A 14,878-nucleotide genomic window follows, 5' to 3' on the forward strand; every position below is an offset into this window, starting at 1 on the left:
GTCAGAAGGGGCCAGGTTTTGTTCTTATTTTATTCCTGCAGTTCCCCTGAGTATTCCATTTTTTTCTTTTTTAAAAAGTTCCGGTAACTGCACCCCCGGCCCTGACTGACACTGGTTCTTTGGGGCTGGCTGTCAGTTAGGGTCGGGGGTGCAGTTACCGGCGCCGTTCTGTATACTCAGAGCGGTGACTGAACCAGTGCCGATGCCGCCTCCATGACTAATACATCGAGCCCAGCCCTGACTGACAGCCTGACCCAATACAGAGCTCGTGTCAGGCATGGCTGGGGGTGCAGTTTCAGTCAGGTGGGCGGCGCCGGCGCTGGTTTATCCACCGCTCTGAGTATACAGAACGGCGGCTTTAATCATGCCCCCAGCATTACGGCCGGATGTCAGTCAGTGCTGGGGGCGCGATTACAGCCGCCACTCTGTGTACTCAGAGTGGTGACTAAACCAGCACCAGCGCCGCCCCTGTGACTGAAACAGGAACGCTGCTGGGGAGAATAAAGTTAATTTTTTCCCTGCAGCATTAGGCTAAGTGCAGGCACCGGCCAGCATACTAATGCTATTAACCTGTAGAATAACCCCATATCTGCAGGTTAAAAGCGTTTTATTCTGGTGACAGTTTCCCTTTAAGTATAAGCAAAATAAAAATGAATGATAACAGAGCGTTGCCCCAAGTAAAGTCTTGATGACAAACCCTCTTTAACCCCTTAACAACCACCGTAACACATTTTTACGGGTACTTATTTCACAGTGCCGTTAAAATGCGTCGCTGTGGAATAAGTAAATATCTCCGCCCGGCGGCGATTCCTACGGGTGTCAGCTGTGTGTGACAGCTGACACCCTGCAATATCAGCCCCGGCCGGTCTCAATGCCGATCGGGGCCGATAAACCCCTTAAATACCGCTGTCAATCGTGACAGTGGTATTTAAGTGCTTACCAGGTATTTAAGTGCTTATCTTGCAACCCCCTTAGTAACCATCGGACCCCTGCGATGAGAATCGCAGGTCCCGATGGTTAGCATGGTACCCTGAGATCATGTGATGATCCCAGGGTATGGTGGCTTGTGGGATCCAGCAATAAGCTGGATCTCACAGGCAGAGTCAGTGAGTCTGACATGACTCACTGACAGATCTCATGCTTCAGTACAGAGGTAGTGCAGAGTATGAGACCTGCTATCAAAGTGAAAATCACACATGTCCCACAGTGAGGCTTGGTGAAAAAGTAAAAAAAAGTTAATTAAAATGTGTAAAAAAGTAAAAAAAAGAACACACAAAAAGTGCACACAAATCACTAAAATCCGTTTCGCAGCTCAAAACGCAGCGTTTGTGATAAAACAAAAATAAACAAAAAAAGTACACATAATTGGTATCGCTACATCCGGAACGACCCGCTCTATAAAACTGTCATGTTATTTAGTCCGGTTGGCAAATGCTGTAAAAAAATAAATAAAAAACACACCAAAAATGACGCTTTTCATCACACTGACTCAAAAAAAAGTTAATAAAAAGCGATCAAAAGGTCGTATGTAAAATAAAAGTTATGCAAATAAAAATGCCAAAGCGTCTCACAAAAAACAAGCCATGATATGGCTCATTCGGCAAAAAAATAAAAAAGTTACAGCTCTCAGAATGCGATAATGCAAAATCAAATTCTTTTTTGTAAAATACTGTTTTTAGTTTGTAAAAATAGCAAAGCATAAAAAAAATATATAAATCTGGTATCTCTGTAATCGTACTGAACTGGTGGACAAATTGGTCTTATCACTTTTACCGCACGGCGAACAGAGCAAAAAGTAAAAATTAAAAACAACTGAATTGCTAGTTTTGTTCATTCTGTGTCTGAAAAATGTGAATAAAAAGCGATCAAAAATTACTATGTGCCTGAAAATGGTATAAAAAAATCTGCAACTCGTCCTGCAAAAAATAAGCCATCATACAGCTCTGTTCATCAAAAAGTAAAAATGTTACTGCTCTCAGAATATGGCAACGAAAAGAACTACTTTTTATAAAAAAAAAAGCATTTTTACTGTGTGATAGCAACAAAGCCTAAAAAAAAACATATAAATCTGGTACCGTAGTAATCGCACTGACCAGAAGAATAAATCCGCCTTATCACTTATACCGCACTGTGAACTGCGCAAAATAAAAATAAGAACTATTCTGGTACTGCTGTTTATTTCTTCATTCTGCCTCCAAAAAAATCAGAATAAGGCTCGGCTCATGTTTATCCTGCGCTCTCCTCTGAGACTTAATGGGGGCACAATGTATGGGCACTAAACTGGCATATTTGGAATGCTCCAGAATAAAACCTGGCGTGGATGTTACATAATAGTCACTGCAGCAGTAGAAGAATTCACTGACATGTGCAATTTCTACAATGGGGTCACTTTTGGGGTTTTTCTGCTGTTATGGCACCTTAGGGGCTCGGCAAATATCACCCAAAAACTATTCTACCAAAATCTATGCTCCAAAAGCCAAATAGTGCTCCTTCCTTCTCAGCCCTGAAGTGTGGCCTAACAGTAATTTCTGATGGCATATGGGGCATCATCGCTTTCGGGAGAAATAGCCTAACAAATTATGGGGTCTGTTTTCTTCTATTATCCACTGCAAAAATTATAAATTTGGGGCGAAAACTACATTTTCGTGAAAAAAAAAATGAACATTTTCAGTATGACAACCTAATGTTATCAAATTCTGTTTAGTACCTGTGGGTTCAAAATGCTCACTATACCCCTGGATAAAATCCTTGAGGGGTGTAGTTTCCAAAATGGGGTCACTTGGGGGGGTTTCCACTGTTTAGGCACATCAGGGGCTCTCCAAACGCGACATGACAACCGCAGACCATTCCATCAAAGTCTGCGTTCCAAACATCACTCCTTCCTTTCCAAGCCCTGCCGTGCGCCCAAACAATAGTTTTACCCTACATATAGGGTATGTCTGTACTCAAGAGCAATTGCACAACAAATTTTGGGGTCCATTTTCTCCTGTTACCGTTGTGAAAATAAAAAAATTGGGGATAATTGTACATTTTTGTGGAAAACAATTAGATTTTTTAATTTCACGGCTTTACTTTATAAACCCTGAGGGGTCTAGTGTCCAAGATGGGGTCACTTGTGGGAGGTTTCCACTGTTTAGGCACATCAGGGGCTCCCCAAACACGAAATGGCGTCCGCTAAGTATTCAAGCAATTTTACGTTCAGAAAGTCAAATGGTGCCCCTTCCCTTCCGAACTCTGCCATGCGCCCAAACAGTGGTTTTTCCCCACATATGGGGTATCGGCTTACTCATGACGAATTGGGGCAATTTCTCCTGTTACCCTTATGAAAATGCAAAATCGGGAGCTGAAAAACATTTTTGTGGGAAAAATGTGAAAATTGTATATTTATGGCTCAATGTTATAAATTTTTGTGAAGCACCTGGGGGTTCAAGGTCCTCATCACACATCTAGATAAGTTCCTTGAGGGGTCTAGTTTCCAAAATGGTGTCACTTGTGGGGATTGCCACTGTTTAGGCACATCAGGGGCTCTCCAAACGCGACATGGTGTTCGCTAATTATTCAAGCAAATTTTACATTCAAAAAGTCAAATGGTGCTCCTTCCGTTCTGAACCCTGCCGTGCGCCCAATCAGTGGTTTTCCCCCACATATGGGATATTTGCTCAGGAGAAATTGCACAACAAACTTTGTGGTCCATTTTCACTCGTTTCCCTTGTGAAAATAAAAAAATTGGGTCTGAAGCAAACATTTTGTGAAAAATAGTTAAATGTTCATTTTTTCCTTCCACGTTGCTTCAGTTTATGTGAAGCACGTGAAGGGTTAATAAACTTCTTGAATGTGGTTTTGAGCACCTAGATGGGTGCAGTTTTTAGAATGGTGTCGCTTTTGGGTATTTTCTGTCATATAGATCCCTCAAAGTCACTTCAAATGTGATGTGGTCCCCAAAAAAAAGGGTTTTATAAATTTTGTTGCAAAAATGAGAAATCGCTGGTCAACTTTTAACCCTTATAACTTCCGAACAAAAAAAACTTTGGTTCCAAAATTGTTCTGATGTAAATTAGACATGTGGGAAATGTTATTTATTAACTATTTTGTGTGACATAGCTCTCTGATTTAAGGCCATGAAAATTCAAAGTTTGAAAATCGCAAAATTTAAAAAATTTTTGCCAAATTTCCGTTTTTTTCACAAGTAAACGCAAGTCATATCGAATAAATTTTACCACTATCATGAAGTACAATATGTCACGAAAATTTGAATAAAATAGTATGAAAATACAATATTCTGACTTCATTAATGATTCTCATTTATTTTCCAGCATACAAGTGGAGTGAGTGCGATGCTTGTCCTGATCAGACCACTAACTGGACCAAGAGAATACATTGTTGACCTGGAAATGGTGACTGTGAATAGCCTAATGAACTACCGGTCAAGTTCCATTTTACGGCTTACTATAATAGTTGGTCCATACCCATTCTAGTAACTCTACCATGACACTGGAAGCAGTAACATATTCCACTCTGCATACATTACCTTTTGTTTATAGACATTTCTTCTCTTAATCACATTGTATACATAGACCACTCACATCTTTTTGTAATTACATTTTGAATTATTTTTTTTGTGTTCTGTCAAATTTTAATCATAGCTTACAGTTAGTGGAGAAAGACATTTTCTGGTCAGAAACAAGAATTACTAGGCTCATAGCTCTGGACAACGAATATTAGGATTTCCTATTACATCTCAATTCCGGAAAATTTTGGAACTGTACATTGTCTACATTGAAAACCCTCTTCATTCTCTGTTTATGAGTCCAGTGAGCAGTCCCAATCAGATATTGACAGCCTGGCCTGTATATCCGCATACAGACATAGCAGTCAGTCACTGATGGGACCAACCCACTTGAGGTTTTCAACATTAAAATCTGCAAAAAAAAATTGCTGTCACCACGAAATTAGCTCCACCATTGAAATAGGTGAAAATTCACTTATTTCTGTATAGGGAAAATATATATTCTTGTACCGTGAAAGCCAGTAGATAGTATTTCTGTAAGGATGTATGGACAAGCTGTAATGATTGACATCCTCGAGCCAATATGCAGCATCTCAAACTGCAAACCTATGGCTAAAAAGTAAAGGTTAGCCCTAAAATACATGTCATATTAAAATTCATCTCATGTGTATAGCTTAATAATGGGGCTAATCTGTGATGCCAATCCACTGGTCATAAATTTGAGTTTCATCTTTAGGGTTCATGCATACAATGCATTTTTTGTGGAATCTCTACAAAATCCATGGTAGATTTGCCTATGACAAAGTTATGTGGTGTCGGCATGGCCTTATGGTAATAACTAATCGTCAATATAATCATACCTTTCCAGAAGGAGTAAAAGAAGAACAGTGTAACACAGAGCTCTAATAAAAGACGCTCCAGAATTGTTACTTACTACAACAGACATAAAAGGAGAGCTAAGAGCCTTGAATAACTTCTTTACTTTGGATATGTTCACATGGAGCATTTTTACAATGGAAAATTCTGACGGCAGAAATCTGTGGCCATAAGAATTGCAACACAGATCTGGAAGGATTTCTCATGGATTTTAGCAGAATACATGCAAAAATCCATAGTAAAAGAAAAATCTCCGTGTGACCGTACCCGTACAGTTCAACTTGCTGCAATTAAATGTCTATTTCCATTGTAAGTGATGACACAATAAACATTTCCTTCTATTATCCACATATGCAAGAACTAAGCACTATAGCAATTATATTTTGTTCATACCATGTAAATATATTTCTAGTAGATATATGTTAAATTTATTTTTTTCTTGAATTGTGTTCCTGTCTGCATAGTAATTACCTTTTTTGTTTTGTTTACCATAATATAGAAAAGTTTTAAATGACTTTCAATAGTAAAGTGCCTTTTCTTATTATAGATATAAATTCAATGTAGCTTTACAATTTGTTTCATAATGAATAGGCATGATGTTTATTATATGTATCTCCTTTCAAAGACATTCGACTTCAACGTAAAATTAATTTATACAAAGATGCAATTTCCTTCCTGTATACATACAATATAAGATGGCTTTAAAAAAAAAACATCCTAAACGCTGATTTAAAGGGATTTCAGAAAAATGTATCCAATCTGTGGACCCTGAGCACCAGAATGAAGGGATACAAGTGTCTCAATAAATGTGCCTGTGCTTGATACTGCTGTTGCTTAATCCTATTTAAAGGGGTTGTCCAGTCAAAAGTGATAAGTCTGCAGTCACTGTGTGACTGCAAACTTGTGAATCCTCCCAGCGCACGCACTGTGCGCCGCAAGGATTTGTCGGCGTATGAGCTGGGAACAGAGGTCTAGTATGCAATATGCCTACTCCTGGCCAGAGTCCATCTAGTGGGCGCAGTCTCACTTAATATGTGTATTGAGCGAGGCCGCACCCACTGGATGGATTCAGGCTGGAAGTATGTATATCTCATACTTGACTACCGTCCCGGCATAGACACTGGCGAATCCCCTCAGTGCACAGTGCATGTGCTGGGAGGATTCACAAGTCTGCAGTCACATAGAGTGACTGCAGACTTGCCATTCTACACCGGACAACACCTTTAAGTAAATGGAGTTCAGGTTGGGATTATATACGGTACCGGTCACGGCTGAATGTATATAAGCAATGCAGCCTCTCTGTTCTGCAGAGAGGGGTCTCAAGGATCAGAACCCAATTAGACACACATAGATGGCCGAACCTAAAAGTCATAAAGATGAATTCATTCCCAAGAAAAACATTTTTTAGACAAAACACTAAATCTAAAGTTTTTCTAAACTGATGGATCTTGTATTACGGGGGTTGACCAACTGTACCAAATTATCATCTATACACAGAATAGGTGATACATAGCTAATCATTGGGGGATTCCACTGCTGGGATCCCCATTGATCCTAAAAATGGATTTTGGCTTCCCCATTTCAATAGCAAGATGGTCATCTATGCACACCACCACTCTATTCATGGACCTCTATTCATCTATGGGACTGACTAATGTAGAAGGACACAGTACTTGGCTGTCTGCCAATCCCATAGATAATACATTGAGTGGTGTGTGCTTACACCATTCAAGCGAGGGAAGCAGAGCATATTTGCATTAATGGGACCAATCAGTTGTCCATAAGACATAGTACATGGCAATCTAATCAGCTAATTTCTAACAAATATTTTACCTTCTCACACAAGGGCTACATCCTCTATGATTATGTGTTTAGGAACACTAAATGCTGAGCTAAGTCGTGTTATTAATGTTAATAATAGAAATTATATTAAAATAATGGGTAGTATTAATAAAAATGATGTGCACAAATACCTGCAAAAACACTAGACACAATCAACAAACGTAGTGAAATATGGCGGCACGGCACTGTGAAAATGAAATACAATTCTAAACTTAACAGTATCCTGTCTCAAATGTTAGAATTTTACGTGACCAATACACGTGAACAGAAAAATTTGTATTATATCTTTAGTGATTTTTTTATGATTTTATATTATTTCATTATCTTTAAGTCATGTATTATTAGGCATTTTTCATCTTTTAGTTCTTTTCTTTAATGTACAAAGTTTTTATTAAAATAAATGGAAACTAAAAGAAAAAATCATTATTTTTAAATTTGTTTTATTTTAACCTGTTGCAAAATAGAAAATGAATGAGCTAGAACAAGATATACAATCAATTACTGTAAGCCTGGGAGAACGTATATCTGGAACAGAGAATTCTGAAGGACTCTCCAGCTAGATAAGATATCAGGACTAGTGATGAGCGAGTATGTTCTATTAACCCTTTCGACGAGCATGCTCGGGTGTTCGCCGAGTATCTTCAGCGTGCTCGGTGTTATGTTTTAGTCACTTCCTGCGCATGATTTTGCAACTGTTTGACAGCTTTAATACATACGATGAATGCCTAAGAAACAGGCATTCCTCACATGTATTAAAGTTGTCAAACAGTCGCAAATCATGCACACGGCGTGATTCAAACTTAACACCTGAGCACGCTGAAGATACTTGGAAAACACCCAAGCATGCTCATAAATCTCGAGTAATGAGCATGCTTGCTCATCACTAATCAGGACTGATCAGAGACCCAAGCCATGAACAAGATGCCAGAAGAGTGCAAGTATCAGGTTCCCGACACTTCAGGCTGAGATGAGGGAAGGAAAAAACAGAACACATATAACAGAAAAATAACATAACATATCATAACATAAAAAGGTTATTTTATTGGTTTTCTTCCTTTTGAAAAAAATATGTATGTGGACTGTCAAAATAATTTAATATAATTTGATATAAAGGTATTGCATCTAATATACAGTATATAATATTCTGTCAATTGGTGTATGTCTTTTTGAAGAATAGCATAATGACTATGAAAATAATTAGTGAATAGAATTGTGACAAGAGTTCTACTTTATCTGCTCAATACACAGCTATTTCTCCTCTCACCTCCACGCATTTTTAACTGGAAGTAAGGACACCTGAGGAGCTCTGTAGCAACAAAATATTGGCCATTCAACATGCCTGATCAATCTTTTTCCCAATATCTGACATTGAGAGAATCCATTGTAAGCTGTTACTTTTCTTCTCAGATCCCCTCCTGTACACAGTGTCTTTGTACAACCAAGGTCTTACCCTGTCATTCGTATTTTATTTGATATATTTTTTACTTATGCTTGTATATATTTTTATTGCATCATTTGACTAGGGTTGCCAACTTGTTTTTTTTTCTGGACAGTTTATGAAAAAATCATAGACAGAAAACACATTGGAAAACCATCATAAATAATTAAAGGGAAATTATCATCAAAAAATGACATATTGATTATATCTGTTTTTTGTGTTACATATATTTAAAAAAAAATGTTGGTAATGTTTTTTTTTTCATATTTCGATCTTTAGTATAAAAAACAATATGGTAACCTGGCAATTTTCATACTAGCTACAGGTTTTTTAGACTTATATTTCCAGTCCCTTAAGGAAGAGTTTACAGCAAGGCTCCATACTATCAGAGGCAGGTTTACAATGACAGGTAACACCTCTATACACAGCTGGTGATAACATAGGATTCACACATCACAAAAGTCAATGTCACAGCTCCCCCTGCTCCCCCTCTCTGCACAACGACTTTTTCATAATCATTTTTTTCATTAAGCATTGCAATACAAAATATACGGTCTAAATCTGACTATTATGACTATGTACATATGTTGTTTCCTGAAACAGGAAGTTTGAGCCTAAATAAGCCCCATTGCCAATGTAAGAATTGCAAGAATTTAATTTTTTATTTTTATACAGATTGTGATATGTAAAAAAACAGTAACATAAATTTAAAAAATGCATTTAACATAAAATCGTGATTTAGACAATAGGTAATTTTGTGATGATTTCTTCCCAGTAAGATTCTAAATTGCGGGATATATTTGTACATCCCAGTCTTTACTCTGTCAATTAATTAAGTGTGAATACTTAATTGTAAACACAATTATTTGGGCTATATCTTTAGCCCTTGGTCCCCATGATAAAATCACATTTTTTGCCTTTTGCTTTCTGTCTTAAGAGTGTACAAAAAACAGATGTTACTTGTAGGAAAGTCCTTGTCGATAGCCACGTACACGGGGTCACACTTACAAGGCAAACAATGTCAACATGCATCAAACACTGTTTGCTACAATACAGCTGATACATAATAGAAACCGCCAAGCAACTCTACGTTTCATGCCAAGACCTCCCAGGATGGAGTTTTTAATACAATTTAGGTTAAGCTATGGGACTAAATTATATTAGTAAATTAAGATGTTTTAACTACAGAATTTATTAACAGAAATTCTTGATATAGCTGGTTAAATTGCATTATAAATTCTCAGAGCTTCTTTTAAGAAAAAAAACAGAAGTATAATTCTGGCCTTATTTGTGTTATAAAGAATCGGAATTACACTAGTAATGTGCTGAAATGAGCCAAAAATGACCAAATGAGGAAAGAAAGATTGCTCTCAGATGCACAGGCTTTTCAAATCTACTATCTTGGATGTATGCCATCAATATGTCTATGCGTCCTCTGGCTATTTTCATTTTGAACCAAACTTTCATTTTATTTCTCAGTTTTCTATCCAGTATTGGATGAAGTTGACTCAGCATGTAAAGAGATCTAAGGGGAATCGATTTCTATAAATATCTTATGTTTGCCCATAATGATATAATCAAATAGAGTAAAAGTTCATTGGAACAACTATTTGTTCTAGTGCTATTTCATTTTCTTTTGCTAAGGTAGCTATAAACCTTATAATCCACAACCAAAAAATCAAATATTGGAATTTAGTATTTCATCTGTCACACACGCGTGGATCGTGGACCCACTGTACCATGATCAAGGCTTACCTAGGAGGAGCGTAGCTAGGCGGCTACCAGATTTTCGCTATAGTTCCTGATGGTGGAGTTAGACTTGAGCTGCAGGTAGCCGCCAGGTACCACTCCTGGGCAGTCCCAGGTACTGCAGCTGCTGACCCCAAGGGTCAGGTTCGCTGACATGGACAACACAGGTTCTGGATCATCAGGCAGAATAGATACTTACATGGAGTCACAGGCAGGGCTGGATTCGAATACTGGAACAGGCTTTGACAGTATGGACTCTGGATCACAAACCAGAGGAGACACTGGTGCTGGTTCAAGAACCATCGGAACGGTTTCAGGTTCAGTTACAGCGGGTGCGGCTTCAGGGTTCAGGTACCGAGGGAGCAGCTTCAGGGTTCAGGTACCGCGAATTCGGCTTCAGGGTTCAGGTTACCGCCAACTTCAGGGTTCACGTACCATAGGTGTGGCTTCAGGCTCAGGTACCGCAGGAAGCAGTGTCAGGCTCAGTTACAGCAGAGAGCGTGGTAAGGCTCAAATACTGCAAGGAGTGGTGTTAGTTTGGGTACCATCGATGTGGCTTCAGTGTTCAGACACTTTTGATGGTGCTTCAGGGTTCAGGTACTGCCGGTGAGACTTCAAGTACCGCAGGGAGCGGTGTCAGGGTTCAGGTGCCACCACTGCGGCTTCAGGCTCAGTTACCAAAGGGAGCGGTGTCAGGGTTCAGGTGCCACCAGTGTGGCTTAAGGCTCAGGTACTGCAGGGAGTAGTGTCAGGGTTCAGGTGCTGCCGATGTGGTTTCAGGTTAAGGGACTGCCAATGCAGTTTCAGGTTCAGGGACCGCAGATGTGGTTTCAGGTTCAGGTACTACATGGAGCGGTGTCAGACTCAGGTACCACAGGAAGCAGTGTCAGGGTTAAGTTGCCGCCGGTGTGGCTTCAGTCGCAGGTACCGCAGGGAGCGGTGTCAGGGTTCAGGTAACACAGGCAATGGGAACAGGTTCAGGGTTAGACAACACGGATCACAGGCACGGGTTGAGGAATAGGTTCAGGGACCTGACCACAAACTAACAAGAATGAACACAAACAAACACTAAGAAGGGCATTGTACAGGCACATTCCTATAGGGGAGCATGCTTTAAATAGTAGATGCCTACCAGCAATTGACTAGAGACATTTACAAAATGTGTGCACTGCCCTTTTAAGAATCGGGGAGCACACGCACTAGAGGCACCACTGGGAGGCCAGGAAGCCATGCATAGCAGGAAGGCACCACTGAGCAGCCGGTACAGTGAGTATGTCGACGTGCCTGCCGAGAGGAGGGAGAGGGAGCATGCAGGGACGACGGCATAGCGTTACATCTTCTTTATAGATTCAACACTCTATGTCATTTTAATCTTTATATTTCTATTCAAAATTAAGTAGGACTTGTCATCACATCAAAAATGGCTAGTTTTTGTTCTCATTTTATTCCCACTGCTCCCCTAAGTATTCCATTTATTTTTATTGAGATATATGTGGACCTTTTCATTTTGTGATCATTTTATGGTCTTTACTCACAGGTTCATAATGCAAAGCAGCTTAAAAAGACATGTCTCCAGGGAATGTGAGTATCGCCCCCTTGGTAAAGACCATAAAAATTAGCAAGTAAGACGGCTCTTACCTTTGGAGCCGTATGGCAGATTTATTAATAAAAAGGAATACTCTGATAGCAGTGGAAATTAAATAGGAACAAAAATTGGCTACTTTTGATGTGGTGAAAAGATCCTCTTTAGATGCTAAAATTCTGTCTTCTTATAGTCACCATTAGAGGAAGTTCACTGAATACTGACTTGGTAAACTACCCATAGTGGTAAATGCCAGCTGCAAAAATTGTAATATAAAACTGTATGGTTTTACAAAGGGAAGCTTAGTATTTGTTGCTCTGTATCTAAAGAAAGGAATTCCACCATCTGTGGTTACTCAACTGAGGATGTAGATTATACCTACTAACAAACTGTAGAATGAACCTCAATCCCTGAATGACTGATGATGTAAATCCACATCATGGTGGTAAACTAGTTATCACCTACAAAAGAATTCTTTGGGCATAGTGATCCTTAGGTTTTGTCAGCGCACCCGGGAGATCAGCATCAGATGTGGGACTTTATTATACAGTTCTGGTCTGCCTCCTTGAATGGCGAAGATTATTTTTTTGGATGGCACATTAAAGAACTTGTCCACTACTTTATATGAACCCCCAATGTATCCCCCCAGGGCCCAGAAGTGTTTTTGTAAATACCTTGCGGTGCCTTTTCTGCCTCTGAGCGGCGCTATTGCTGGCCGTTCAGAGGCATCAAGTGACCCGTCACTGATGTCATGTCAAGTGAGGCGTGACATTAGTGACGCGCTCCCTGCGGTGGATTGTGGGCTGTGGGCGGGGTTACCCTGTGCGCCACACCCAGCATCCACCGTGCGCTTTCCTACTAAATGAGGAGAGAGAGAGTGCGTGGTGGATGCCGGGTGTGACCCGTGGGGTAACCCCGCTCACAGCCCAGCATCCACCGTGGAACGAAGAAGTGAGTGCCCCCTGCTGTAGCCGGAACTTGTCGTGACGTCAGCGGATGTCAGAGCCGGCTGCAGCCGGGGGTCACGTGATGCCTGTGAGAGGCCAGTGATAGCTCCGCTCACAGGCAGAAAAGGCAGCACAAGGTATTTAGAGAAACACTTATGGGCCCTGGGGAAATACATTGGGGGATCATATAAAGTAGTGGACAACCCCTTTAAGCAGCTAATGCAGCATCTAAGGTGCATGAGAGAAAGAGGGGGCTCTCTTTGTCAGCCCATTGGCAATCCACAAAACAATTATGGGACGCTATTGGGTTGACATTACAGATGGGTGAATTTATTCGAGCGGAACTGAATTCTACTCTACTGATTTTTGTAATTTGCTAAAAGTGAAATCAGCAAAATGGTGACCAGATGGCCACCATGTTGCAGAAACATAGAGGGCCAGCAAATGGTTTAAAAAAGCAATCAAAACGAATGCTCAACTCATTAGTCAGCTCTCCGGCCACTTCTGCTTCCCCTGTACGGTCCTCAGTGCATCCTCTTACCACCACCGCTTGCTGCATCTTCATTCTAGGTTGGGAATTTCAGCTGAAAATAGACCAGGGCCCAGTTGTGGCTGGAAGTCCTGGCCTAGAGTGCGCATCATAAGGCCACGGTGCATGCCGTGCCAACCTAACGTGCACAACTAGGCCCAGGTTGTCTCTGCACATCTGTGTTGTAAAATGGAGGCAATGTTGTGACCTCTTGATGTGTGCCATGACCTTATAATGCGCATTATTGGCCAGGACTTTCAGCTGCAACTAGGCCTTCGACTACCCTGGTTGGAAATCCCAGCCTAGCATGAAGATGCAGCATGCAGCAGAGATAAGAAGATGCTCAGAGGACAGTGGGGAGAGCAATGAGCAGCAGAGGTAAGTAGTAAGGTGAGTGCTAGAGTTTTTTTTTATCTTCTACATCAAGTTTATTATGTCGTGTGGTCTCTCCAGACCTAGAGCATAATACTGAACAATCAATTAGCAGAGACTAAATTTGCAAATAGAATTTGCCAATAAAATTTGAATATCATCAGATCTGCTCATCTCTAGTTGACATAAAAGCCATTAGGCTAACAAATGCCCCCAGGCATACATTGGTTATAAACCTAGAAGATCGTGCTATAGGCATTGCCTAATAGATTGACAGTTAACTGCTCACAGGTAAAAATGTTTTGATATACACCAAAATGTAGAAATGTGTGAATGAATTTTACAGATTAGGTATTTCTATAATTGTATTGACCTATAAAGGTCACATGTGATATACAGTACAGACCAAAAGTTTGGACACACCTTCTCATTTAAAGATTTTTCTGTATTTTCATGACTTTGAAAATTGTACATTCACACTGAAGGCATCAAAACTATGAATTAACACATGTGGAATTATATACTTAACAAAAAATTGTGAAACAACTGAAAATATGTCTTATATTCTAGGTTCTTCAAAGTAGCCACCTTTTGCTTTGATGACTGCTTTGCACCCTCTTGGCATTCTCTTGTTGAGCTTCAAGAGGTAGTTACCGGAAATGGTCTTAACTTCACAGGTGTGCCCTGTCAGGTTTAATAAGTAGGATTTCTTGCCTTATAAATGGGGTTGGGACCATCAGTTGTGTTGTGCAGAAGTCTGGTGGACACACAGCTGATAGTCCTACTGAATAGACTGTTAGAATTTGTATTATGGCAAGAAAAAAGCAGCTAAGTAAAGAAAAACGAGTGCCCAGCATTACTTTAAGAAATGAAGGTCAGTCAGTCTGAAAAATTGAGCAAACTTTGAAAGTGTCCCCAAGTGCAGTTGCAAAAAACATCAAGCGCTACAAAGAAACTGACTCACATGAGGACCGCCCCAGGAAAGGAAGACCAAGAGTCACCTCTGCTTCTGAGGATAAGTTTATCCGAGTCATCA

At 40.1% G+C, this 14,878-nt stretch overlaps 1 protein-coding gene across 1 annotated transcript in view; it reads left to right on the forward strand.

Annotated features, from left to right (window-relative positions):
- The window catches only part of EFEMP1 (EGF containing fibulin extracellular matrix protein 1), a 105,622-nt gene extending 98,425 nt beyond the window's left edge, over nt 1-7,197 (forward strand). The window contains exon 11 of the mRNA XM_073672408.1: nt 4,314-7,197. Within this exon, the coding sequence (XP_073528509.1) occupies nt 4,314-4,475 (162 nt within the window). The 3' untranslated portion in view covers nt 4,476-7,197. The remainder of the gene's footprint in view (nt 1-4,313) is intronic.
- The last annotated feature ends 7,681 nt before the right edge of the window (nt 7,198-14,878 follow it).

The sequence above is a fragment of the Phyllobates terribilis genome, unplaced genomic scaffold, assembly GCF_046119375.1.
Source record: "Phyllobates terribilis strain yellow unplaced genomic scaffold, ASM4611937v1 Scaffold_3__8_contigs__length_932513732, whole genome shotgun sequence".
NCBI lineage: Eukaryota > Metazoa > Chordata > Amphibia > Anura > Dendrobatidae > Phyllobates > Phyllobates terribilis.